The sequence below is a fragment of the Syngnathus leptorhynchus genome, chromosome 2, assembly GCF_054491065.1.
Source record: "Syngnathus leptorhynchus isolate UIUO chromosome 2, UIUO_Slep, whole genome shotgun sequence".
In the NCBI taxonomy this organism is placed as follows: Eukaryota; Metazoa; Chordata; class Actinopteri; order Syngnathiformes; family Syngnathidae; genus Syngnathus; species Syngnathus leptorhynchus.
Window position 1 is genome coordinate 11001766 of NC_141196.1, and position 27312 is coordinate 11029077.

Consider the following 27312-nt stretch of genomic DNA (forward strand, 5'->3'; position numbering starts at 1 on the left):
TTGAAAGTTCATTGACACGGTGAACCCATGAGCTCAAGTTATTTTTATTGTGTTAGTCATAGCTGGAGCATCGGGTTTTCAAGTCAACATTTTGCTGTTTTAAGTGGATTCAACGAAACAAACCAAGCCAACAAATCTTCATTAGATGCAAATTAACGCAAATGTTCATGTTAGGTTCTTGCAACCAACCCATTCTTGAGTATAGTGCTCTTACTTTTGTTTAGTCTTGAAGAAGTCTGTTAAAATGTCCCATTTATAGATCAAATCCTTCAGAAAATCTGAAAATGTGCTACAGCAGAGAGTAGGGCTTGCTTATTTTTCATAAATGATTAATCTATCACTTCATAGATTAATTAAGTCCCCACGAGGGTCGCGGGCGTGCTGGAGCCTGTCCCAGCCGTCATCGGGCAGAAGGCGGGGGACACCCTGAACTGGTTGCCAGCCAATCGCAGGGCCAGATTAATCATATTATTCTTATTAATAATAATAATACAGTTCAACTCCTAGATTCAAAACTGGACATTGTTTCAAATTGAAAAAGATCAAATGTTTTGTTTTGGTTCAACATATTCATTTGAATCCAAGCCAATGCCAGTCTGCAGCCTGGACTAAAAAAACAATGGCTTATCTGTGTCAGGAAAGGCAGCAAAATGTTCCAATAACCTTGACTTTTAAATTTAGTTTGTTCCATGACCTAGCTCATGACATAAATTAGTTGATATCATCTAACCCAGTGCTTCTCAATGATTTTCTGTTATGTGCCTTCCAGCAAGATGAAAATATTTCATGTCCTCCCAACTCTCTTCAGTGACCATAAATAGTATCATTTGTCTATGAAATTGTAATAAGTACACCTCTGCATATCCTAATTAACATGTTCCCTGGAGTCACACGTGCCCCTCCTGGCATTGCACAGCACCTCCCCACCATTTGAGAAGCACTACTAAACATGCATGATTTTGAAATGTAGAAATCTTTGCATTTAATGTACATGAGCAAAACAAGTATGACTTAGCATTCTTTCATTCAACAGACGGTGGATGTTTTTAGTAAAAAAGTCAGGGAGTAGTCCCTAACATGAACTTTAGTCAGGCATTGCGCAAGTAGTACTTGCATAACAACAACAAAAACGTACATTAGTCTGAAATATTGCTTGTGCGATGTGTTCGACATCATTTGACCGATAGTCATAACTATTTACAATGAAGACATTTTGTAGTGCTATTTAATGTCACCTTAAAAGACTGCAACTAGATTGCGGTGAAGGGATTTTTATCGAAATGCTTGCGAATGCTACCACCTTATCAGCATCACCTCGTGCCAGCTGGCATTTCCCCAACAAAGTTGTTTGGTAATCTGAAAGCTGTGCGTGATTATGTGTTACGCTGATCGGCGCATCGTAACGGAGCGCACAATATAGGTCGGCTGGTCTAGCCTGTGAACTCAATCCCTTCCATAGACATTCAGGCAGGCATAGACATGCAGCAGACTCCGTTAGACACGAGTACTTCTACAAATGAGGACACAAATGACTCAACTTATTCAAGAACATCGAGGGAAACTTTGATATTTTCAGCATTGTACACCTCATCAGTCCAGTGGTACAAAACATGCTTTTCATTAAGAATTTATTTTAGTGCAGAAGTGAAGGAAAACATGAGACAAACACTTAAATGGTTCCACAATAACATGTTATCACAATGTAAAATTAATGATTTTGTGATCATTCCACTTACAGTGGGTTTGCAGTTGTGCATACAAAACAAAGCGTGAAGCAATAAAGAATTTTGATCAAATGAAATGTGGTTTAATGGGTAGAAATGTGTGTTAATATTTAAGCATGCAAAATAGTTTGTTGTTTTGAGTCATGATGAAGCAAAATCAGAAAGTCATGCTCCTGTTCATACTTTGATTCGAGTTTTTGTTTCGGCTTTGGTTATGCAGACTGGGCCATCGGACACCGGTGTGCACCATCATCAATCAATCATGTAAAGGTTGCATTTTTTTCCCTCCAAAATTGCAACGGTAAAGACCAAGTCAAAAATAAAAAAAGGAGCATCTTTTCTTATCACTATGTTGTCATCGATTGTTGAACGTTTATCAGTCCTGTATCCTGAGGATACTCCTCTTTTCCAGATCATTCATTTCTTTGAGGATCAGAGCCACATTGTAGCGCAGCTCCTGGAATTTAGCTGGTGGCACCTGCATGGGGAAACAATAACATGTCACGTGAGAAGTCACTTCCTGCTGCTGTTCCGTAATCTGGTTGAATAACACTTGCACAGCGGCAGCCGCCTCCCTCCGACCTCTTACTCAATTCATTCATCAGCCACCAACCCGTCGTTGGAGTGCGGCGCCCCCTATTGGCCAAAGTATTTTCCTCACTAACAGAATGCTTGGTCAATTTAAATTGACGATTTGTCTCTCTAAAGCACACAAAGAAATGCCTAATACATTGTTTACTCCAAAACACCTTTTAGCACTGCATTACACTGCAAATGCCCAAATTCCACCTCAAATTAACACTAATCGTACCTCAAATTGGTGAAAACTTCCATCCGACAGTTTTAGGTGCATCAGGACAGACGGCTGCAGTGCTCTGGCCAACGAGCTGTGTGCACGTAGGTGTTAAATTTACTCACCAAGACACAGAGCAAAAAAGCATTTTTCTTAGCCTGTAGTTTACCTTGTAGAAATGGCAACATCCACTCTCCATTTAAATTCTTCTATTGTAGGCAGATGAGGATCCCTCTGAGAAGTCGCAGCTTCGAGAGCAGCGCGGCTGCAGTTGAAAAGATCATGTTAGATTTCTTAAAAATAACACTAACATGTCTGTTTTCTAAATCCAGGCTTAGATTGTCACATAGTTTTCTAATGTGAGAACAACCCACCACAACACAAAACTGGAGCCCCCCCCCCTTCGAGCCCAGACCACAAGGTTACGCATAATCTGTGGACAAAGGCACAATCAGGTCGAGGCATACTCCCCGTCTTCTGTGGTGTCTCTCAAGGGTCTGCCCTTGGCCCAATTCTATTCATTTTGTACATGCTCCCTGTGAGTCGTGTCATCAGCCAGCAAGTATTAGCTCTTCATTAGTAGGCTGATGACACATAACGTTTTACAGAGAAATGAACCAAAATCTCTCTTCACTCGCTCCAACCCCAGCAACATCACTAATGTAATTTTTTATTATTATTGGCAGGTGACAGGCACTACAATATCATATAGGAGAGGCACCAAAATACTGGATTGTCAATACACACCGATTTCCGAAAACCACGCTGCAGAAATCTGTGATGAAGTCTTCTGATATCCTGGTGTCAACAAAATAATCTGTCAAAGCAGGAAGGAAAGCAGAATCAATGCATCAACATGAGGTTATCAAGTATTGATACTTGCCTCAGTTCTCGAAGATCTTCTTTAAAGGCCTGCAAAGGAACATAAGCATTTTAAGACCATTGCCTTCATGGTGCAATTCAACGTTTTATTTCAAGTGATAAGCTCACCTCCTGTTTAAGTAACGACTGCGGTATGCGAATTGCCTCCGATAACAATCTGTACATTCCAGCTACAATGTGACTAAGCTTATCCTGTGGAAAGGTACTGTTCTCTGCTATTGACTTCATCGTGTCTCTGCAGTCTTTTCCCTCCAAGGCATTCACCACAGCTGAAAATACAGAATGCACGATTCAAAAATATAATTTCACTGCATACCGAATAGAGATGTTAGTAGTAAAGCGGTAATGCACTTCTTACAATCGAATTAGTGCTAACCAGCACATACCCTTCAATAATTTTCGAAATATCTCTTGCTCCACATCCTTTAGGTTTTTTGACATCGACTCAATTTCAGGTGGTATTCGGCCACCCAGAAAGCTGGTGTCCTTTTCTTGTGTCAAAGACATTCCTAAATATTCTCTAAACTGTTATAGAAGTCAACACAGTCATGTTTTGTTTGAGAGTTGGCGGCAACTTCCGGTTTGCGTCACATGATTTCGTTCTTGCTGAAGTAAATCCCGCGATAATTACATTCTCGCGTGGACGACAGAATTCGTTGGTGGGGAGGATTTGCAAATGGAGGTCGCGCAAAGAGCTTAGATTTTCAACAGCAAAAGGTTGGTTCTTTTTCTCTCATTATTTACGCACATCAATGTATGTTGTATTGAATATTTGCAAGGATACTTAATTTAGTAAAATCACTTTAACGTCTCTTTAATTTTTTTTGTCAACGCCCCGTTGGCACTTAGCAATGTAATAAAAGCAAGCTAACCATCATGGCTAGCACTGCCTTAAGACATTACGTTATGAGTTACTAATAAAAACAATAAATAAAATTACTTGCCGATAATTATACTATGGAAAATATCATGTCATTCTATTACATTCCCTGCATTGCAGCAGTTTTGCCCTGTGTTTTAATGGACGATAAAATGATGACGTCAAAACACCAAGTAATACATTTCAATTGTAGAAGCGGTCCTATAAAATTCTTCAAGCTACTTAGGGTAAGACAATTGATAAAGGAAAATGTTTACTTTTACCGTATTTTACTGTGATTTGGCCAAATGGGCCATTATGATATAGGTTTTCATGTGGTTATATTGGTATAATTGAGTTGGATGCATATTGGACCAAAACATAATGGAGTGCTTAATGTAACTTATTCACGTTTACTTTTATAGTATTTAATGACTATCAATATTTTCTCAGGTACATTCACACTTAATTACACTCATTTATGCTTAAAACAACTCCCGTCTACTCTTATAGTATTTAATGACTGTCAATATTTGCTCAGGTACATTTACACCATGTCAGATTCTCTGTATGAGAAGTTTCTGGCCCCAGAGGAGTATGAGAAGTTTCTGGCCCCAGAAGAGCCTTTCCCCCTCCTCTCCCAAAGAGCCAACCTCAGCGATGTGGGGACCCTGGACGTGAGTGATTTCAGCTGTCAGCTTTCATCCTGTCACAGGACAGACCCACTACGCCGCTTCCACGGCAACAGGCGAGTGCAATATTCTTAAGGAAACTTTGTGAAATGGTTTGCCCCGAAGGAAATCCTTTTAACATTGAACAAGACCCAGTTTAATTCCTCTGTCTGCATGAATCAGTATGGCCCCCCCGACTCCTCTCCCAACAAAGACACCAGCGCAAATCTTTTTACACTCTATTTATTGGTTCTCAAAATTGTCATGTTCTTTGTAAAATGCAGAGTGTAGAAAAATGTCAAATTTAGAATCGATTAAGTTTGTTTTTGTCATATAAGAATGCCTTCGTTGTCACTAACAAGTAACACAAAATTGAAGGTACATTCTCTCGAGTACTGTATAAAAGCAAATCCCACAGCAATAAGAATAAAGGACGGGCATTGTGAATAAATTATGAATTACCATTTATATAAATTATAAAAAATGGACGACCCTCTTCACCTGTATTCCCATTCGCAGCCTTATAGATGTGCATCTGCATTTTGTTTGTTTGAACTGTCCAGTTCCGAATACTTGACACCTGAATTACTGCTCTCTAGGTGGAATCTCACTTCCTGCGGCACAAGCGTGGCCAGCTCGGAGTGCAGCGAGGAGCTCTTCTCATCGGTATCTGTCGGCGACCAGGACGACTGCTACTCCTTGCTAGACGACCAAGAGCTGGCGTCCCTGGATCTTTTTCCAGAGGGCAGTGTTTGCAGTGACGTCTCTTCCTCCATCAGCACCTATTGGGACTGGTCTGATAGCGAGTTTGATTGGCAGGTGGGTTTGTGATAAAAATGCTTTTCCAATCCTTTTTCACGAAACTATTTCAAGGTTTTTGTTCACCCCCACGAAGAAACATACATTGGTGCTGATTTAGATTATAAAGCCCAATCCACTCGACACGGAAAGTTATGACCACCATCTGCAGTGCCTTTTTTATTTTATTTTTATTTATTTACGTATAATTTATTCATTCATTCATTGTTTCTCCTAAGAAGAGGTACTCACATTCTTGACCCGTCCTCCAGCTGCCGGGGAGTGACATCACTAGCAACAGTGATGTCTTGTCCGACATCATCCCGAGTATTCCCAATTCACCTTGCTTGGTTCCCAAGAGGAAGCCGAAGCCCCACCCACACCGGAACCTGGATGAGCTGCCATGGAGCGCCATGACCAATGATGAACAAGTAATGCCAATGAAAGCTGGCAGATAAATGAACGTATCGGGGCAAGCGGCACGCCGACACCCGCTTTGTCTTTCAGGTGGAGTACATCGAGTACCTGAGTCGTAAGGTCAGCACAGAGATGGGCCTGCGAGAGCAACTGGACATCATCAAGATCATCGACCCCTGTGCTCAAATCTCCCCCACGGACAGCGAGTTCATCATCGAGCTCAACTGTCTAACTGATGAAAAACTCAAGCAGGTGAGCCATAAAAAAACCAAAATGGTAGAGAATGAGCGAACCATTCTGAGGTGTATGCGTGGGCCGCCCCCAGGTACGTAACTACATCAGAGAGCATGGCCCGAGGCAGAGGGCCAGCAGCACTAGGGAGAGTTGGAAGAGGAGCAGCCACAGCAGCGCCAGCGCAGGCGGCGCCAGCAGCAGTAATGCCAGCATGGTCAGCTCCACCAGCTCTTCCGCCAATTCCACCGCCTCCAACTCTGTCGCAGGTACCGAAGCCATTGCGTCACGGCTCCCTGCAGTTTGTCTCGATTCAGAGGCCGAATTGTCATGTCCTTCAGGGGGGACCGCTTCAGCGTGCAGCGGAGGCAGCGCCACTAACATAAGCCGAGCCCACAGCGACGGCAATCTTTCTAGCGCTGCAGAACGCATCAGAGACTCTAAAGTAAGACAGCTTTTTCTTTGAATGTATTTTGCGCAGCGTCTCCAGTAACCTCCCCGCCTCTCGTTAGAAACGTTCGAAGCAACGCAAGCTCCAGCAGAAGGCCCTGCGCAAGCGTCAGCTAAAGGAGCAGCGTCAGGCCCGCAAGGAGCGCCTGAGCGGTCTGTTCCTCAACGAGGAGGTGCTGTCGCTGCGGGTGACCGAAGAGGACAACCACGGTGACGACCTGGACATACTCATGTGACACCAGTGAAGGAATCAGTGCTGCCTCTAATGCCCGCTCACGCCGCCACCGCATGCTTAGTTCAGTCTCACGTCGCACGGCACCACCGTTTGATTTGCTGTTGTGGAGAGCTTCTCGTAGCTAACGTGATCACTTTGACTACTCCTTACTAAATTAGCCACAAAACATTTTGGATATTGGGCTTACCAAAGATTTATCAGGGTGAAACTAAAACCTTCACTTAACGTTACCGAGCAAAATTCACAGCCAGGTGTTTGATCGACGTATCGACCGATAAATTGTTTTGAATTTTGCCGTTCAGCCCCATGCTCCAGTACACCAAATTCTGCAAATGTAGTTCTTTTGAAACATAAAAATTGATTTCCTAAAAGGAAGATCTTTCTTTCTGATGGAGATGATGGCAAGCAAATGTGTCAAAGTGCTGCAGTATAAGACCAACTACTGCCAAGCAGCACTTAATTGGTGTCATGTATATTGGTTTGCCTTAAGTGTCGGTAGCTAATATTGGTAGCTTCCACAAGGACTCGTTATTCCAAAACGAGGCCTGGTTTTGGTAATCCACCTTTCCCTACAAAAAACGAGATGCTCAAATAAAACTCACTGGTAAATATTATTGTTATTTTAGGTTCATTGTGAAATTTCAACATTACTACATTGTTGTGAGTAATGTACAATATATTTAATATTGACTACTGTGGTAGTCTATAAGCTTGGATATTATAGAAGCAAAATTTAGCTGCGCTAAACTATCTTGCCGCTAACGAGGACTGAAGGTGAACTGCGCTTGCGCTGTCCTTCTCACTTGCGGTTCCATTACGCTGTGGAGGCTTTAGAGAGAGCACTGAACACACTGCATGTTAAAGCCGGCACCTCCTCAATACGAGTCAGTAAACTTCAGCTTTGTTCCTTTTCCGACCCAGCCGTTAACCAAATGTACGTGTGCTGTAAATAACTGCATAGCTTAGCTCCAGCAGTAAAGGTTTAATTCAATGTTTGCCACCTTTCTTTGTATGTATTTCTGGCATTATCGAAATGTATCAATATTTTAATAACATCGAAACTGGTTTTGTGTTCGTTTTGTTGGTTTAATCCTGTTTTTCCCCCTGATAGCACTCGGAATGTAATTCAGCCACGCGCAGATGAATGAAAGTCGAGCTGGAAATCTTACGGCAGATCGTGGTTATGTACTGTACAGTGCTGCCATGGTTTCTGAATTTTAACATCAAATGAATAACACCTTTGAATGATGTCTGATGGCATATTAAGTGACAACCGATTTGTGCTCTCCATCTTTACTGTGATGCGTTGAACCACTCGAACCACAGCCTTGAACTGTGGCGCTCATTTCTCCGGTATTGTTTTTTTAATTGGAGCAATTCTTTTCAAAGCAATTCTATGTGTTAAGTAGTCAAATTCTATTTTGGGAGAAAAAAAAAAAGATAATTTTGAAAAATAAAAAGTAACAGTGCAATCAAATGGAAATTCTGTAAATAATGTTTGCTGATTATAACATTAAAATGATTGAAAACAAAAAAAGTGCATTTGTTTTAGCAAACTTTTTATTTGCTCACGAGACACAATGAGAATGTCCAGCGGTTTGCTTGGCCAGTGGTTAGGGTACTCCGTAGCTGCAGTACTAACTGGTTTTCACCTTGTTTATTGCATTTCATACAAATGTTTTAAGACTACAACCATCTTGAATTGTGGTGGACTTTAGGACCAAGCCTCTCATCCAGCAGGCCTGCAGTTAGAGGCGGGTTTATATTTATGTTATTTGCTGCATCATTGCTTGACTTTGTTCCTTTGTTCACTTGTCTCACTTGTTGGCAGTCAGTCACAGAATAAGATATGTTTCTTACTGATGCAGCAAAGAACATAGTACATATGAACCTGCCCCAAACTGCAGGCCTGTATGGTCCTAAAATCCGCCACATATATTTGGCCAGTGGACATCTTTTTTCTCATTATTATTATTATTTTATTGCATTTATGATTTTATAATTAAGTGGAGAAAACAAATTCGATATTCATTTCGTTCTTTTTTTAAATATTATGATCCGTTATTTTGAAAAATAAACCCACCGGAAACAGGAAGTGAATAGAAAAAACAGGAAGTGAATAGAAAACGCCACATTATTGTGTTTACAATTTAGCTCAATAAAAGCAGGCTAGTTTAGCTATCGAATGTTTAGCAGATATTTATAGTTTGTCAAATAGTTTATCGTTTAAGCGCTTACAGTGTGTTTGCATGGGGGCTCACGGCCTTTTGGGGAACGAGCCCGAGTCTATCGACTACTCTGTTCACGAAGCCTGGAACGAAGCCACCAACGTTTACCTGCTGGTTATTCTGGTTAGCTTTGGCCTGCTCATTTATGCCAGAAAGTGAGCACACTATTTTTACTTATAAAACGAATCAATTGCATATGAAAACAATCAAGGTGGTGTTCTTCTTAACTTGACATTTTGCTAAATTATTTCTTTGCTTATGTAGAAATAAGCGGAAGATCATGCGCATCTTCAACCTGCCTCCCAGCGTTGGTGGCAACCCAGAGCCAAACTTCTACGACAGCCTGCAGAAGGTCCGTTTGAGACAACAGCTGGAGATGTACTCTCTAGGTTGGTATCGAGTCTGCTACTTCGGTGGTTAGTTTTGCACTTAAACTCACGGCATACCACAATGTCCGGTTAATACATACCTAAAGCCACGAGTGATTGTTCTCCCGAACAGTTTGGATGATTTTTCACAGTACACTGGTTAGTAAAAGCCACCTGTTCCTTTACTAAAGTCCTCTGTTGTGTGTTCTAGCCCGGAAATATGATCAGCAACAGCATCAAGGCCAGACAGACAGTGTTCAGCTTTCCATGGAATGAGGGTTCGAAAAATGATGAGTAGAAATCCTTTCTTCAAGCCATGGAGACAATACAGCCAGATTGAACCTAAGGATCTAGGTGTGACTGGAGAAATGTTGTCATGCTGGGAGTACATAAAAGTGAAGACTACGTGTTGCACACTGAATTAAGTTTAATGTCTAATTTTTAAAGACTCATTTAGAATGCATCATCTCCCAGTTGTCATTGTGATAAATGTACTTTATTCTGTGAAACATCCCAAAACGTTTGTACATATCCACATCCCTCATTCTTTTAGTTGACAAAAATGTTCCACGAGAAACGTTTGCATTCAAATATAATAAATTGAGAGCTACAATGCTCTAACATATGTTCTCATTTGGTTTGAAAGCATTTTTAATCACTTAAGACCATGATTTTTTTTTTTTGCAGCATTTTTTTAAATATTTTTTCAAGTCTTTGTATTGCATACCCAGAATTTTGAAATTACCTGAGAAAATAACATGCAGAACATATACAAATTGCTCCAGGCAAAAAAAAAAAAAAAGGGGGGGAGGGATCTGTACAGCTCAGATTGGTAGTGCAAGAGCACTGAGCACAAAAACTACAAAAACATGATTGGAAACCAACCATAAAAACGGCAATTATATACAGTGGTTTCTCACAGCAGTCCCTAAGCATGCTAAAAGGAGAGATGAAGTCGGACAGGCAGCAAAGAGAGATGCTCATGGATAATTTAGTGTGACATGCGAGGGCAGACTCTGACGTCGGTGGCCGACAGTGTGCTGGAGTAATGAGACTTCCAGTCTCGGAGGAAGAGCTCCTCTGCTTGGCTCTGCAATGTCCGCTGGCCTTGTTTGACCTCGGAATCTGTCTGGTTCACCACCAAACCCACTCCGGCGGTCTCGGTAAAGTAGGTCTCGGACCAGTTGGATGTGCCTGTCCACACGTGTAAAAAAAACAAAACATGTAATTTCTAGAATTTGCAGGACTGGCTGCGTCAAGAGTGGGAGTAACAGACTGACCGATATAGAGAACTCTGTCGGTGACCATAAACTTGGCGTGGTTGACTCGAGCAAAGGGGATCTTCATCTGCTCTACGGTGGCGGGCACTGTGAAAATTTTCTGCGTAGAAACAAAATCCTCAGTGTGACAAAATGTCCACCCCGTTGGCAACCCAGCCTTCACTTCATTCAATGACGCACCACTTCAATGTCACATTTCACGGGCGGCCTGTTGAGAACTAGCAACGACTGCAGGAAGGTGAACATGGCGGCAGGCGAGTGCTCCCAGCAGCTGACCAGGAGACGGAGTTTCACGCCTCGCGTGCAAGCTGCGGCGCGTAGGGCCGAGTCGATGGCAGGCCAGAACCTGAGAGCGGACCACCACCAACACGTTTTCAAACAGTTACATTGCTGTAGTGTGTCCCGCATCTGAAAGTTCTTTTTCTGTACAGTATTTCAATATGAAAGCAAAAAGTGTGTTGAAAGAGCATGTTGTGCATTTTGTTAAGTCTGAATGACACCTGACCAGGCAATTCCATATCACATGACCTTGTGATTCCATTTACAATTTAAAGGGACATTGATAGAAGTTGGTAACCTGATTGGCTTGGTGAACTCCGAAAGAGGAAGATAGTCCATGACAGAGATAAAAATGAATTCCTGAGCATCCTCGATGACGGACAAGATGGCGTGGAGATCGTCCGAACGTCCTCGCGCTGAAATCTGTGGTGGGGAACTCTGCACAAGATACAAGACACAGCAGTCAGCGGGCGTGGTCAAACGTTTGAGAGAAGTGAAATTGTGTTTTCATGATATTTCAAGAGTGATAGTGGAACTCACAGACAAGTAGACTTTGGCGGCGACTCCGTTCAAGTTGACCTCTAGAGGATCTCGGGAGCTGGACAGGGCGGTGAAGCGAGCTGGCCAATAGAGTGGCAGGGATCCATTGAGGCTCCAGTACATGTCCAAGATACGAGCGGCGTCTTGCGCCAGGCAGCTGCAGTCCTCTATGACAACACCGACCTCCTTCACCTGGGAGGCACACCAAGATCCATATTGACCTGGGCCACGCATTCACTCACCATCCAAACAAAATAAACCAACCCTAACTCTTTTACCTGAGTCAAAGAACGCCAGTCCATGTTGGCACTACCCAAGTAGAAGTGCTTCTGATCAACCAGCAGCAGTTTGGTGTGCACGATACCTCCAGATATAGACTTCAGGTCCACCTCCCTGATGTTGACACCTAGGCAAAAATTCAAAATGTCTGTGTGAGGTCATGCATGTGATTAGAAACAAGGTCATCATCATATACCTGCTGCAGCCAATTCACTCGTGTCCTGAGTGGACGTCTGTGGGCCATTCACAGCTATACTGAGCTTCACATGTTTGGATGGAAGTTGCTTCAGCTGCTCAAAGACCTCCCTGCCCTGCAAATGTGCAGTAACAACGTCAGAGGTGAGGACAGGTGTGACACGTGCGAGGCCGCGCCATTCTTCTTGCCTGAATGTCCACGGAGCCGGCAAACTTGGAATCGTTGCTCCGCAGCGACACGTAGAAAGCGGCGATGCTGACCGAGCTGTTGGCTCGCTCCAGCAGCTTGAGCCAGGTGGTCGCTGTGCTGTGCTGCGGCGACGGACTGGACGGGTACAAACCCGCGGGAATGCTCTCCACCAGATGAACTCTAAACAGGCAAAAGTCCTTTCATTCATTGAGACGCGCTACTGAGGTGTGCCAACGCAAACATGGCGAAGCAGCATTTAGCTGCACATAAAGAGAATAAGATGCTAACAGCCCCGATACTTTTAAATCCAGATTTAAAAAAACGTTTTTTCAAAATCTTGTCCTTGTATTGTACGTTCTTTTAGCAAGCTAATTTTTTTTTTTAACTCTCTTAAATTATTTTGTTTATAAATCCCTTTAAATTTAGTACTTTTTATTATATCAAGCAGACAGAGCAACTTGGCAAGCGGTGAACCCTTTTTTTGATTTGACGTCTTACTTCATTCTGTTGAAAAGAACCTGATGTCGCTACAAGTCGCTCACCTACAATCTCGGCTACACTCCTCCGTGATGGGGCCCACGCCCTCCAGCCAATGCAGCTCCAGATGAGCAGCGAGTTGGCTGACCGACACGGGGAGGCCGAAGCGCCACGCGTGCATAGCAAACAGCAGCAGAGTTGCCGACAGCAAGAAGCAGAGGGCCACGCCTCCGCATCGGGATCCCTGCAAAAAGAGGAAAGCATTTGAAACGCGACGACAACTCAGCTCCCAGACTGCAAACCATCTTTGGAATGCCTTTGCGTTCCGAAGCTATTTGGAAAAGGTGTGGGTAAACTCCTCTGGCTCTACGTCACACACGGGTCCATCACTATTCTAACAGGCACGTTTCCCACTTGCTGTTTTTTTTTTTTTTGCGGTCTGTCCTGTTCAACTGCTTAGTCAGGGAAAATGGTCAATTTGCATACTTTTGACTGCCAAAACTCTTTTCATTGGAAACAGTTGATAGATATCAGGTCAGCGTTCTTTTTACACAATACAACGCAAGACAACGTTAGTGGCATTTTATTAAATCGCTATATAGGGTGGGGGAGAGGAAATAGCCATTCGATTATGTTTAGAAGTGTTAAGTGGTGCCTAAACACGTCTACTCACTTTAGTTGACTTGGTTGATGGACCTTTAGCAGGCTGCTCTGCTTTGGGGTCAATTTCAGCTTCGTCCTTTGCAACCTCCTCGCTGTCTTGTATGCTTGCTCGTGGTTCATTGCAGTCCTCTGTATTGACAGAATCATCCGAGGAGTGATCATCCGATGCCTGATCATTCTCACTATCTATGTCTGATGATCTTGGGTCATTTGACTCCGCTGCGTTTGGATCTTCGACCTCCCATGGTGGTTTTTCGTCCAGAATAGCTTCCGTGCGGGGTATGCAGGTGGGCTCTTTGGGTATTGTTAGAGGAAAATTGATCTTTTTCGCAAAATAAGGCTTCCGAGGAATTTCTTCCAGACATGCGTTATTGCTTTGGGCGGCCGTGAGCGGAAGGCTGCTTGCAGCGCTCTCCATTTCCGTGTGTTGGCTCTGGTTTTCCCCTCGGATGAGATTCTCCTCTGCTCGGAGGGCAGGCCTGGGGCTGAGCATCAGACTGGGTGGCACTGCCTCACACAAGACGTAGTTTTGGGGGGCAGCCCCTGCGGCCATTTGTTCTATGCTGAACGGGGTGGTGACTTTAGGGGTGCGGACCAGTGGCTGGAGGTGAGGTTCAAGTATTTTGGTCTTAGATACGTCAACATTTGCAGGTTTGTCAGTAGGCTGAACCAGGTTGGCAGGAGGCTCTTTTTTTGAGACGGCCAGCTCTGCGCTCACAACAGCAGGCCGCTTATGGAAAGTTGGGATGCGGGAGGCAGGCTTGGCGCTTTTGCGGCTCATGTCGTCTCGCTCCTCAGGTTCTCTCCGCGTGGTCTTATCGCCGAGACGGTCCAGCACAACGCTGCAGCGCTTCATTTCCTGAAGATGACAACACTGATAAGAGCATGTGTCAGTGTAAGCGTTGTATTTTTTGTAAACACGTCATTCCCTTGCCCATAGCTGCCCAACTGTCATTGTTGCAACATTTCCTTGCGGCAAGACGTTTTTCTGTCCCCGACTAAAATTTTGCGCCAGTTTTCGAAGCTTGATGGCTCCAAGGCCTAATGCAATTTGCACTAATTGTAGCATGTTTCATGCAAATAATCCTGTCCTTGACAAATTATGCAGTGGAGGTGTTCGAATAAAGCCAGAAGTCTGTCATTAATGATCATTTTTAGCCATATTAAGTAGACCTAATGACATACAAGAGTATATAAGTTGGACTTTACATAAATAAAACAGTCTTTTGGACTTTACATAAATAAAAGTCTTCAGTTGAGTTGCCACTCCCTTTTCAAACTGTTGCCATCAGGCAGACGCTACAGATCAATTAGATCAAGGACTAGCAGTTTTCGCCAACAGTTTTTACTTTACGGCGGTAGTCACACTAAATGCCGCTAAAAATATGCTTATCTGCTTTAACAAGCAGAAAAACTGTTCTGTGCAATATGGGGGTGTGCAATTTTTTGTCTTTTTTAAGAAAAATATGGGGGTGTGCAATTCCATGTCACCTGTTTGTGTTTGTTCTTTAATGTGGTTTTTAGTTTGTATAGTTTTAGCTTGGTTTTTTTTTATTATCTTTTTTATTTCTTTGCACTGATCGGTTGGCACTTTTAAATGTTGTTGTACATGTGACAATGACAATAAAGATCTATTCTATTCTAGTATTTCATTACAAAGTAATTTTAGAGCGATGCATTTTAATACCGTGGCGTGATAGTATGACAGAGCTGAATAGAAATACACACCGCAGATTTAAATTTGCTTAAAATTTTGAAAACTGTATATCATTTCCATTACACTTCACAGTATTGTGTTGATTTGTGTTGGAATCACATAAAATGCGAAGAAAAAAACATCCAACTTTGTAATTGTAAAGGTCACAAAACATGAAACGCTTCAAAGGGTTTTCAAGCCACTTGAGATACAAAGACGATAAAAAAAAAAAATGCATTTAGTGCACCGATACCGTGTCATCGTTTTCCTCCATGGATTCTTCATCATCAGTCTGCACTCTCTCCATCACCTCACTGTGCACAGTTTCAGAGTCCAAGTCCTCGAAGTCCTGGGGCACAAAAACACAAGTCGGTAAAGACAATCCACCTCTAAAAAATTAATGCGGTTTGGGTTAAGATACAAAGCGATGAGTCATCAGGGCGACGTAACAAACGTGCTCAGAATCGAAGGATCTACCATGACGCAGGAGCTTTGCGAGTGTGAACGCACAACGCTTCGCAGTCAAACAATAAAAGCTTGTGACGATTAGCGAATTCTACACGCCCAGAGTCGATGGAATGCGTTCGGTCCTTTCTCAGCACGCTGTTGCGGATGCTTCTTATTTTGCTTTTCTTTCAAATTTCCGGCTGAGGCAGCTGGCGATGCTGCTACCGTCGCCGATTGTGAGGAACTACGTGGCTCGCTGCGAACTTTTCTTTGCTCGGTTGAGGAGGAGAAAGAGGCGGAAAAGTTGAGTAATATTACCGCGTCCGTGGGTCCCTGCGCCAGGCGGAAGGACTTCATCAACGGCCTTTTAGTTGTTTCTGCTGTTTCTCTGTCTTCCTGTTCGTCGTCCTCATAATTACGATTCATTGATTTTCTGGGTCGCAAAAGCATAGGCATTTTTGGGGGAACTTGAAAAGGGACGGTGTGTGTGTGTGGGGGGGGGGGAGTATGAATTGTATACAGTGAAATACCGTCGAGCCAAATCGTTTACTAAATAACAGCCGGCGTCAGTTCCCCCCTTCGGGTGCCCAATAAATCAATATTAAATCTGTTTTGCACGCACCTTTCGACGTAAGGTGAGTAAACAACAACTGAAAGTAACCGCGATTTCCTGCGATCGCTGATTGGTGGTTGCAATCCAAACTTTCGGCTACGCCTATCACAGGTGACGCACCGGACGTAACACGGAAGTAACGACATGAATGTCGTCTGCTGAGGATATAGCAGCTTCCTGTGAAATAAGGTCTGTAATTTGACATCCTGCAGTGATTCATTTACGCTATGGTCAACGACTAATGACGGAATGACAGTATGAAAATGGATAAAACGTCGCGTTGTTGCGCTTTAAAAAAGGCAACGTCAACAACGGTTAGCTTAGCTTTTGAAAGTTAGCATTGAGTTGTTGACACAAACATCCGACCTTGTTGACACAGCGTTCATATCAATCACAAGTCGTTATTCTTGTCTTAATATCCCTGTGCCCTTCCAGAATAATAATTCCAAATACACGCACACACAAAATGCCAAATGCTAACCGATTTTAGTGATAAGGGTCTGTTTACGAACTGACATAGAAGGAAGTAATATACATGTCCAGCTTCAGTTTTATCAAGTGAATAAAATGATGGCCTGTTTTTTTGTTTGTTTTTTAAACTACTTCAGCCTGAGATATACAAAAGCCAGCTGCGGGCTTTAAATCACATTTGGAATTAATGTTCATTTAGTGTCCAGCAGATGGCTTTACTCATTCCTATTGTGATCATACAGTAACATTTCACACCTTTTGTCCTGTTTACTGCAAAGGTTGCTATGGTACTGATTTTATAGGTGCAAGTTGCATAAAAAGTGATTCATGTAAAGCATATGGTAAAAGTAAAACTAAATAAAATAAACAGTGCAACCTTGGAACTATACTAGTAGTAGTATATTTTTTGTACTCAATATCGCACAATTATAATTTAAAAAATCACGAGTTAACTAAAAAGTCCCATGTGTGCCGTCAGGTGTCATATGTTAACTTCCAATTGACAGAGAAGGATGGTCAGCATGGAGCTCTAGAAGTGTCAAGACCACCATGGAAGCGCCAGTCACAGCCTCCCCTCCCCCCAACTCCTCCGACCTGCCCGTCCCGCTGCCCCTCCATCCCGCCCTGGCCCCTTCGGTCCAGCTGGGCTTCACCATCCTGTACACGGCGCTGTACGGCAGCCTCTTCCTGGCGGTGTACGCCGAGCTCTGGCTTCTCTACCTCTACAGACACAAACGATGGAGTTACCAGAGCATCTTTCTTTTCCTCTGCCTCCTGTGGGCGGCACTGCGCACCACCTTGTTCTCATTTTACTTTCAAAATGCGTTGGAGGCCAATCGCCTACCTGTAGTGGTCTACTGGCTACTCTACTGCTTCCCCGTCTGCCTGCAGTTCTTCACTCTGAGCCTTATCAACTTGTATTTCACTCAGGTGAGACCTTGAGGAGTTCCTCATCAAAGATAAATGACAGGTTGAGGTGACAGTCGCCGTGATGAACATAACTCCCTTTTCTCTGCTTCCACAGGTTCTACTCAAAGCCAGGGAGACTTACAACTCAGATGTAGAAAACCAGCTGTGAGTAATCATTTTATGTAGATTGTGCAAAAAACTGGAATTATTGGATTAAGTCAACAAATCACCCGAGTCCTACCTGGTCAACATTTTCCATTTCAGTCTGTGCTCTGTAATGAATCTACAATCCGGAATCCATTTTGTTTCAGGCGCAGAGCCCGCTGCATGTACGGGGCGCTGAATGCTGTCTTCTTCTGCGTTAACGTGGGCTGCGCAGCTCTCGGAGGCCGCCGTGAAGACACGGGGCAGGGGGAGCGGACTTGGACTCTGGTCCTAGTCCGGGTGCTCGTCAACGACTTACTGTTCATCTTGAATGCGGTGCTGCTCGCTGCCCTGCTGCTGATGCTGACGCGACACTCGCGCTCCACGGGGCCCTACCTGACCAGCAAGGTCTGTCTGTAAAAACTTTGAAAATGATATTTTTGGAACTCTGCTTTTTGTTCACCACATTCTTTCCCAACATATTGCGTGATGAAGAATCATCCCCCACATTTGATTGATTATTCTACTCGTTACAGGGTACCACAGTGTGTCGCACAGCAGCCCTGGGCGCCACAGTCATCTTGCTCTTTGCCAGCCGGGCTTGCTACAACTTGAGCGTCCTGGTTTTGTCTCAGCACCACCACGTCGAGTCTTTTGACTTTGACTGGTACAATGTCTCTGATCAGGTACTTGTCCAATCGTTTGAAGGCGCAAGAGTTTGGGATGCTTCTTCAGGGCACGTTTATTCATTAGCTCCTCGTAAAACTCAAACGCTTCCACAAAGCCGCTGCATTGTTTTGTTTCCAGGCTGACTTGCGTAATGAACTAGGCGACAGGGGCTACCTGGCCTTTGGCGCCATCCTCTTTATCTGGGAGTTGCTACCAAGCAGTCTGCTCATCCTCATCTTCAGAGTCCGCAGGCCTGCTCAGGAGGGCAATCAAGTAACTGACAAATCTGAAAAGACCATATTTTTTATCGGATATAAATATTCATTGATGCCATTTCTAATAAGTTGTATCTTTGGGTTTCCGCTGTTCCATTCGAACTTGCAGTCCAACTTGTATGACCACAAGGGGGTGCCACTGTATTCTCCAAGTGTTTTTTATCTATTTTCTGGGAAGTCACAATGTGTTTTGTGACAACGGCAGGTCAGCAACCTGAACGTCAACAACCGGGCCCTACCTCGTCCTTATTTCTTGGATGACCCTCAGGGTAATGAGGAGGAAATAGCACCTCTGTGGACTTCCACCTACCAGCCTCACTCAAGGTCGGCCCATTGACTCACTGCACCAGTGATGCTGTCGTGTGTTCATGTGTTTATTTCATCCTTGACGTCTTTCCTGTTTGTCAGTTGGTTCGGATCAGAGACCGCTCCTCTTCTGTTTGCCAGCAAACCCCCAGACCGAAGTCACCAGCATCATTCTTTGTATTCCACGCCCCAAAACTGATGCACAGACATGGTCATCTCAAGGAAAAACAAAAGCCAGCTCGCCAGTCAGTAGATACTCTGTCTGGACTGTTTGTTTTTTTTGCACTGAAAACCTCAGGAACTGTCACCAATCAATAACTGCACCTTTTAGCGTTTTTACCAACTACATCAAAACATATTTTGTTGTCTCTTAAAGGGAACCCACTCAGAATGCCAAACATTGAGTCGGTACTCTTACAAGGTTGAACTTGGGTTTGGCTGCATTTTTTCACTTTTCTAGAGGTCAATCAACTATTGAAGTGAATTAAGCACTGTAAATAAGCTCTTAAATGTCCTTGAAAAGCTTCATTAGCATTCCTCTTTAAAAGAATGTAAGAGTGGGCTGACCAGTAATAATAGCTTTTCATCACTGCACTCTTTACTATCCCACTGGTTTGTGTATATTATTTTAAAATATTTTCCATAGTAATTGTTCAATACTCTTCCTTTGTGATTAACCTTTATTTTTTTGATGAAACCCTTACTGGTAATTTATTTTATTAACAGTTTGGCTGACAATTGTAGAAAGACATTTAATGTGGCTTTGACTTGATCACATTTACTGTGTAAAGAATTAAATGTACTTCTCTAGCCTGCGTGTGTGAAGTTTGTCAAATCCACATTTAAGAAAATATACTTCCAAATTTACAATTGCAAAGTGTTACAAAATAAGAAATTACCCATTCAGCATCTCCCTTGAGTTTGAGGGCACATAACTTATATGCACTTTCACCACCAAAGTTCTCCTAAACAAAATTCTACAAGTTTAAACTTACACCATTTGGGTAGTGGTGAAAAATGTAACCCCTTCAATCTTATTCATAAACCTCCAAGAATGAACTTTCAATATAGCCTGAAAGAAAATGTTGCAGTTTATTGTCTATGTACAGATCACCCTAATAAAACTCTTTTTACAGTATGTACACATTCAAACAAATGTTACAGAACCTGCACCAGTGGGAAGAAGAAAAAAAAAAAACTGCGCAGCGTGAGCTGATTTGTAAAGGGGAGACAATGTTTATCAACTTTTCTTTTTAGATCAGAAAAGTTCACTGTGCAGCGTTATAAGTGACAAGCTTTCTACTGAAGCCAGTTGGTTAAAGAAAAAAGAATTAGGGTGCAGGCACTGAGCCCAATGATAGCCAAACTACCAAATACTAAACCAGTGTTTCACTCACTCAACACAAACAACATTGAGAGTTGCTCTCAACTTTGAAGTGCCTGCAGTCTTCTCATTCCACTATTGTGTTTAGTGAAACAGAAGCGGGGGGGAAAAAAACATGCTATCATTTAGGCGGAGTCAGGAGTGCAAAAGATCCTCTGGTTTAACCCCCCCGAAGGTTGAGTCCGACTCCAATTGGTGATGATGGTGAGAGATACCGAGAGGGGGCCGAACAGATGAACCACGTTAAGAGCTCCTGTTGGTTCCCAGCCATCGAGTCGGCTCAATCGTCTGCAGGCGCAAGTGGCGCCGTAACGAGCTTCCGAAGCCTCCGGCGCCTCAGCTCGGCGGCGTTCGGCTCGCCGTCCTCGTCCTCTGATCCTTCATCCTCTTGGTTTCTTCTCTCGCCATCCCAAGTGGCAGAAGTGGAAGCGGATTCGAGCGTTTGGATCGGAGCTTTGCTCACTTGGACACAAAAAAAAAAAAGTGTGATTAAATCATGATGGCAATTTGAAATTCACACACTTGAAGAGTAGTTTCTTACTGCTGGGAGAGGAGATTTTCTCCTGACTCTGATCATCCGTGCTGGCGCCGGCAGTGGGAAAGGAAGCAGAGCCGCTTGTCCCGCTGGCTTCTCCTATGTTGCCGTCAGACCTCGGAGGACTGCGAAAGAAGAGAATATTCTTTAGCTGATATCGGTGCTACCTAATTCTTACGCAGAAAGTTACAAAAGAATAAGTACCCTTAAAAAGTGCGAGGAGGAAGTTTACTTACGTAAGCGTGGCGACGGTGCTGAGGTAATGGTGAATGTTAAGCATGGCGGCGTCCAACAGGGTGTGGATGTTTTGGAGACACTGCAGTCTGGCCTCCAGGCCCCGTCGACCCTCGGCCTCCAGCTCCCTCAGCTCCTCCTCGGACAGCTGCGACAGAGACGGAGGAGGAGGCGGCATCGACGACACTGAAGGAGATGGGAGAAGTCCGTTTGCAATGAAAATCTGATCAGTGCTATTTTGAACTACTTTATTTTTCAAACAGTGTGGAGATCTATCAATGCTCAAGCACTAAATGTGGAAATACAAAGAGCTTACTGAAAGGAGGAGGTGGCGGAGGCATGGGAAGCCACGGTGCAGTCGGGAAGGGAGGAGGGGGAACGGAGAAGGGGAATCCCGGCACGGTCGAGCCCGCAGCGTCACCTGTGGCCGAGTCCGTGCCGGATGAGGTGGACGGGGCTGTGCCTGATGGAAAAACATGGATTCAAATTCGGCAAAACCACTTCACCTTGACCGTCGATTCGGCGGCTTGGCTTCACGTGACTTACCGGCTGCCTGTGCCGCTTCTGTGTTTCCCTGCGGTGCATCGCCAGCACCGGGAGCTGGATGAGGCATTCCGGGAAACGGACCCCAGAAGGGGAAGAGGCCTGGTGGGAAGCCGGCCAACATGCCGGGGGCCACTAGAAACGAAAGCGGCAAATTAAAGTGTGCCACTACTCCTTGCTTTTCAGGACTTTGGCAAGCCAAAAAAAAGACATAAAATGACACTTTGCGGACACGAATGACTTTGAGGTCCACGTTTTTTCCTAATCAACTTGCTTTGGAAATATAATAGCGGAAAGCAATTTCATGAAACACGGGACAGCAGTGTCGTCTTTCTCGGCGCTCTCACCGTTAGCTGGCTGTGCAGCGGGAGCGTGCGCAGGGGCTGCTGCAGCAGGGGCCGCAGCCTGGGCAGGCGTAGGAGTCGGATTGTTATGCGATGCCCTCAGGACGTCCATACGACAGGTGGGGCAGGTCTGCTGTCTCTGGAACCACGAACGCAAGCAACTGCGAGCGGAGAAGCTTTGGTTAGCAATCACGGCTTTGTTTGACTATAAACAGGATTATACAAAGACCTGACTCACTAAATTCTGGCACTTGTGAAACTGGAGGGATTTGAACGTACCTGGAGTGGAAAATGTGATTACAAGGTAGTTTCTTTGCTCCGGTGACCATTTCCTCACGACAGATGATACAAACGTTGTCAGAAGCCTGCAGATCTTCAGGAGTGGCGTCAGGGTACCTGACGACCAAACAAAGTCACAAATCAAATGGAGCTTTTATTTTGGCTTGGACTGTTAGGTTGACAAAATATTCTTTCCTGCAGTATTAGTATTGCAAATTATGCCAATGCAAAAATATTTGCACTACTCACAGTGTATTCATGTTGCGAATGGCTCTTCGAGACATTACAGCATCAGTTACTGCTTTCTTGAATTGCCTGAGAGGTGAAGGAGAAAACGTTTCAATGCAAAGAATACAAAATCTGGTAAATAGAGGTGGAAATAAACTTTTAAAAAATCTGGTAAATAAGAGATAAAGTTAGAGGTGGAAATAAACTTTAATCAAACTATTATGTGTTTTGAGTATTTGGTATTTAGCTGAATAAATGGACAACAATTGGACAAAATATGTAAGTGACTAAGTAACTGAAGTCGTGTTTGTCGATTTGGGCAGAGGATAAAGATTCAAGATTCAAATATTAGCCATTACCCTGTCACAGGCATTTGCCATTATATGTTAACATTAAGCTAGTGGACATAAAGGCAAAGTTATGTGCTTGTTTTTAATACACACTGTACATTTCTCTTTATTTTCTGTTTAGTTACGTCTTACTCATATCTTAAGGCACCACTGCACCATGTTTACAATATCAAGTAGACAGAGTGAATTATGTATTATTAATTTAAAGCTATTATTTGCTTTCTTCTCCTACAAATAGATTGGGATTGCAAATGGGGGTAAAGAAACAAAACAAAATGAACAGTACGTTCTAATAGTTGCGAGACTCCTTTACCTCATAGCCAGATACATTGGCCGGATTGCAAACAAGGGGAAGGTGTGAACCTTCATCATAATGGTCATAAAGGCAATGTACAGGAGAACCTTGATGAAACCTGAAACGAACAATCCTCCATTATGATTATTATCATCACAATAGACGCCAAGTCAAGTATGAAAGAAGCACACTGTTACCGGTGAGGAGCTCTGTGTAGAGCATATACACAGCCTTGTTGTCCCAGGGATTCTCATTTTGCAAATCAACAGTGTGCAGGATGTACTTAATGAACATGGTCAGTACCATGGTCAGCAGGATGGCGTACTGAAGTCCACAAGAGGAAACATTAAACAATTAAGCGAGCGCCATCATGTTGTAATCTAATAATTCTTATTGGAAGATGACAAACCTCAAAGCCAAAGACAAGCTGCACAGAGGCACCTCGGGTGATGATGCTTTGACAGGCGTGGTAAACAAACAAGAAGTCCAAAGCTACCAGCAGACCCATGAGAGCTGGAGAGCATAAAGAACGATAATCCCATTTCCAAGATATCCACACAGCAGCAGAGGGACAGCGAAACGCATACAGCATCCGGTACTTGCCAAAACGTTTTAGTTTGGAAAAAGTGGAAATAATAAAACAAAGGCAAGACGCAGAAATTGAGAAAGCAACTTAGCATTTGCACTTACATAAGACTCGAAAGTGGAAAAGACAGGATATGTTTGGACTTCGCTCCATCTGAGATTGAAGAGAGAAAATATAAATAGACCTAAGTTATAAAAAAAACATTGGCAGGCTCATATTACACAATAATGCATTTCATAGTATTTTTACCAATAAATATCAAGAAAGTTCAATACCACTTTTTTTCCCAGACCGATATTAGTAGGAGTACTCAACTATAGCACTGTTAACTGTTGATACATAAAATAACCGCCAAAGTTTTATCATAATTTTTTGAAAAAAAAAAGACCTTCATAACCCAATGTAGCAATTTTCCTTAAAATTGCAGAAAATCAAAAGCAATTTTCTGTTTCTAATTTTGAGTTTGTGATGATAAAACAACCACAATAGGGTGCTATGAATAATACCTCAACATGTGTCATGGTGGTCATTATCACTTGCATTGTTACAGAAAATGGAAAGATGGTAGTTAGAAATTAAGCATTAAATCATCTTCCCAAAAAATGCAGCCTTTGAGACTTGAAAATTGCATTCCAACACACAACGATTTGATTGTTTCTTTAGCTACAGAATGTTCTTCTTTCTCTGCGATCACTTACAAAGTCCACGCGATCCTCAGCCAACCAGTGGAAGCACTTGAGGAAGACCAGAAGTGTGAAGAGGGCGACAAAGCGTGGCGAAAAGTCGTCCCTGAATACAGTGAAGGCCAGGCATGTCTCTGTCACCGCGTACCAGGAACGCTCAATCAGATGCTGTTGTCAGGGAGGGATAAAGAGAAGTCATGGTGGATATAAATAGTCTACACACCCCTGTGCAAATGCCGGGCTTTTCAAATGAGACCAAGATGAATTATTTTAAGACCTTTTTTTTTTTCAACCATTAACCTGTAGAGCAGGGGTCGGCAATTACTTTTGGACGCGGGCCCCAAAAAAAATTCTGACAATTGCATCGCGGGCCATTGCTTTTTTTATTTTTTTATGGGGGGGGGGGGGGTCCCTACTACTTAAATGATTAATTATTTTATCATTAGACAGGACACTTTGTTTTTTTTTGCATAAGATTACGCGCACTCGCGTGTCAATACCTTTCCAACCTGTGCGTCTGTCATACCTCAAGAAATGTTTCGAATATGATGGGATTGTTGTATGGCATACAACAATCCCATCAAATGTGCCCTTCTTTTCTTTTAAAAATTATGGGGTTGAAAAAAAATATATTTTTTTTATTATTATTATTTTTTTAATACATCATATTAACGTCATTTTGCGGGCCAGACAGAATAGATGGGGCCCCTATTTGCCAACCACTGCTGTAGAGTGTCTGAACTTGATAACAAAACAAAATAAAACGGAATATTTGAGAAGTTTAGTAATATTTGAGAGGGTAAGTAAAACTACAACTGAGATAATATTATGTTAAATGTAAAAACATTTATCGTAACTGGCTGTGTTCATAATTAACCACTCTCACTAACTCTAATTCACAATTGCCACCACTTCAAATGACCCTCAAATAAAGTTCAGATGTTTATTTGCCCTCCCCAAAAACTTTTTTTTCTTCTTCAAATGAGTTCAACAAGATTATTAGTGGAAGCTTGGAAATGATTTACTATTTTTTTCTTTTTTTTAGTAAGCCTATAACATTTTATTTTTAATCATAGCTGTCCACAATATCTATGATACATCAACTTTTCCATGCAAACTACCTCCATTTCTGCAGCCCGTAGCTGTCCAAAAAACACTTTCCTCATGAACTTTCCCAAAAGAAACACCAACACAAACGCCTGAATGTACAATACCTAGGACCAGACACACACACACACACACACACACAAAAAAAAAGGTCAGTGCTCAATGAATCTGAAAGTCACTCCAAACAACAAGAAATGAACTTGTGTTGTATTTTCTTACCGCCATGCTGGGGCTGCTCTTGGTGAGGTAGACGACAGTTGGGTAAAACTGGTGTTTGAGGAGATACGCGTGCGCCACCACAGCGCCGGTCAATACCAGACTGGTGACGGTCACCAAGGTTGCTCGCACCATCTTGAACTCAACTACAGCTCCTGCAGCAAAAGGGGGAAAAATTACTTTTTTGTTTTGTTTTTTTGAAATGTGTATCCAACACAAAGGAGCCACTAACAGAGTACAAATAGTCAAATTGAATTTTCAGATGTCTACCTTGTCATTTGTATTTAAGGAAGCTTTCACTTTAAACTCACTAGATTTCTAAAAGTACCAGTATTTCATGCTTCTGTCAAATTTGATGGAGATTGTAAAGTTCCTTGTGATGTTACTCTGACCGGCCGAGGTGGCTCATTAATTTCCGTCGCTCCCAACGCTAATTTCACAATCTTTACCAGTTTACTTTTATAATTAATGAGGAAAAAGCTTCGAAGTTTGAAAATCGGATTCTACATAAAAAACGACAACTAAAACCTAGACCCCAACTGACCTTGCCTGAAGACGTCAGCCACACTTGGTGCATTCCTGATGCTTTATGAAAGTCAAAACTTTTTAAGATTTGTCATATGATACTTGTAAAACTAGAACTGTTTTTTAAAAGAAAGTTATCAGACATAACAATGGTTTTAATCTATTACACGATTACATTTGAGTGAAATCTGGGGTTACGATCTTTGCTCTTTCAACTTGACAAGCAACATTTTGGCCAATTTGGGTCTTCGGAAAAACGAGACAGTCAACAGTTGTAAAATAAGTACGAACGATGTATGACGGCGGAGAATTAAATATTCAGTTGCTAGGCAAGGTTAATTTATCTCGATTACTCGCACACTAACCGCAGGTAGTTAATCAGATGGTTAGCTTATGTCAGCTAACATGAGCTAGCTTAGCCGGGCAGCATTACAACTGTCAGTCCTCTTCGGAACTCACCAAACCGATGTATGCGGAAGACTGGCTTCTTGTCTGCAAGAAGAGGAATTCCTCGTTTTCGAAGGTTTGTGTCTTCCCCCTTAATCACTTCATTTCGGGAATTGAAATCAGCTTTTCAGTTGTATTTCTGGGTCTCGCCCCTCTCGTTCAGGCTACGTGTTTATCTTTGGCTCGCTGTCTGGCAGCCACATCACATCCGGCTTTAACGGTAACTCGACGCAACAAGAAATAAACTAGCGCAATTGTACCCTAACATTTGGCTTATAAGAGTCTGTAAATACCCGAATTTTACTGTTTAACACGTAGAAGACATGTTGGTGTCCTATTTATAAATGTTTAGGTTCTGGCTGTGTTCTGATTGCTGCACTTCAAAGACGTTTTATGAGTATTACGGTACAACTCAACGTGGACCAATAGGAAGTTGCCAGTCTGTCTTAAAGTTAACACATTTCAAA

At 42.9% G+C, this 27312-nt stretch overlaps 6 protein-coding genes across 14 annotated transcripts; 3 read left to right on the plus strand and 3 right to left on the minus strand.

The window, feature by feature from the left end:
* Positions 1-1562: 1562 nt before the first annotated feature.
* On the minus strand, positions 1563-4017 carry commd5 (COMM domain containing 5). Its single transcript, XM_085905793.1, has 7 exons — positions 3786-4017; positions 3508-3668; positions 3401-3429; positions 3265-3315; positions 2687-2782; positions 2536-2611; positions 1563-2202 (listed from the first exon to the last, which is right to left on the minus strand). The coding sequence occupies exons 1-7, from the start codon at positions 3904-3906 to the stop codon at positions 2101-2103; spliced, it is 636 nt and encodes a 211-aa protein (XP_085761919.1). The 5' UTR covers positions 3907-4017; the 3' UTR covers positions 1563-2100.
* Positions 4018-4025: 8 nt separating this feature from the next.
* fam199x (family with sequence similarity 199, X-linked) lies at positions 4026-8142 on the plus strand. Its single transcript, XM_085905792.1, has 8 exons — positions 4026-4116; positions 4800-5006; positions 5529-5748; positions 6000-6158; positions 6235-6396; positions 6470-6644; positions 6717-6820; positions 6888-8142. Exons 2-8 carry the CDS (start codon positions 4813-4815, stop codon positions 7059-7061), a joined length of 1188 nt encoding a protein of 395 aa, XP_085761918.1. The 5' UTR covers positions 4026-4116; positions 4800-4812; the 3' UTR covers positions 7062-8142.
* Positions 8143-9135: 993 nt separating this feature from the next.
* On the plus strand, positions 9136-10289 carry smim19 (small integral membrane protein 19). Its single transcript, XM_085906655.1, has 3 exons — positions 9136-9443; positions 9553-9677; positions 9868-10289. Exons 1-3 carry the CDS (start codon positions 9310-9312, stop codon positions 9930-9932), a joined length of 324 nt encoding a protein of 107 aa, XP_085762781.1. The 5' UTR covers positions 9136-9309; the 3' UTR covers positions 9933-10289.
* pld7 (phospholipase D family, member 7) lies at positions 10040-16455 on the minus strand. Of its 3 annotated transcripts, XM_085906642.1 has the most exons (13): positions 16325-16455; positions 16021-16135; positions 15509-15604; positions 13570-14418; positions 12962-13140; positions 12419-12599; positions 12231-12345; positions 12034-12161; positions 11756-11947; positions 11514-11653; positions 11117-11282; positions 10937-11036; positions 10042-10850 (listed from the first exon to the last, which is right to left on the minus strand). In XM_085906642.1, exons 2-13 carry the CDS (start codon positions 16126-16128, stop codon positions 10648-10650), a joined length of 2457 nt encoding a protein of 818 aa, XP_085762768.1. In that variant the 5' UTR covers positions 16129-16135; positions 16325-16455; the 3' UTR covers positions 10042-10647. The 3 variants fall into 3 exon arrangements, with proteins under 3 accessions (XP_085762769.1, XP_085762768.1, XP_085762770.1); XM_085906643.1 differs by having other exon boundaries at positions 10040-10850; positions 16021-16379; XM_085906644.1 differs by lacking the exons at positions 16021-16135; positions 16325-16455 and adding an exon at positions 15733-16009.
* On the plus strand, positions 15790-19899 carry gpr137 (G protein-coupled receptor 137). Of its 4 annotated transcripts, XM_085906651.1 has the most exons (9): positions 15790-16337; positions 16427-16504; positions 17293-17716; positions 17811-17860; positions 18007-18247; positions 18376-18525; positions 18647-18781; positions 18989-19107; positions 19192-19899. In XM_085906651.1, exons 2-9 carry the CDS (start codon positions 16464-16466, stop codon positions 19286-19288), a joined length of 1257 nt encoding a protein of 418 aa, XP_085762777.1. In that variant the 5' UTR covers positions 15790-16337; positions 16427-16463; the 3' UTR covers positions 19289-19899. The 4 variants fall into 4 exon arrangements, with proteins under 4 accessions (XP_085762777.1, XP_085762778.1, XP_085762779.1 ...); XM_085906652.1 differs by having other exon boundaries at positions 15790-16504; positions 17265-17716; XM_085906653.1 differs by lacking the exon at positions 16427-16504 and having other exon boundaries at positions 15790-16005; positions 17265-17716.
* syvn1 (synovial apoptosis inhibitor 1, synoviolin) lies at positions 19769-27074 on the minus strand. Of its 4 annotated transcripts, none has more exons than XM_085906648.1 (16): positions 26858-27074; positions 25877-26028; positions 25672-25764; positions 24566-24718; positions 23972-24020; positions 23691-23794; positions 23479-23605; positions 23300-23399; positions 22658-22723; positions 22409-22525; positions 22133-22290; positions 21789-21920; positions 21559-21699; positions 21245-21428; positions 21015-21133; positions 19769-20935 (listed from the first exon to the last, which is right to left on the minus strand). In XM_085906648.1, exons 2-16 carry the CDS (start codon positions 26006-26008, stop codon positions 20754-20756), a joined length of 1857 nt encoding a protein of 618 aa, XP_085762774.1. In that variant the 5' UTR covers positions 26009-26028; positions 26858-27074; the 3' UTR covers positions 19769-20753. The 4 variants fall into 4 exon arrangements, with proteins under 4 accessions (XP_085762774.1, XP_085762771.1, XP_085762772.1 ...); XM_085906645.1 differs by having other exon boundaries at positions 21559-21705; positions 26858-27073; XM_085906646.1 differs by having other exon boundaries at positions 21559-21705; positions 26764-27073.
* Positions 27075-27312: the final 238 nt, after the last annotated feature.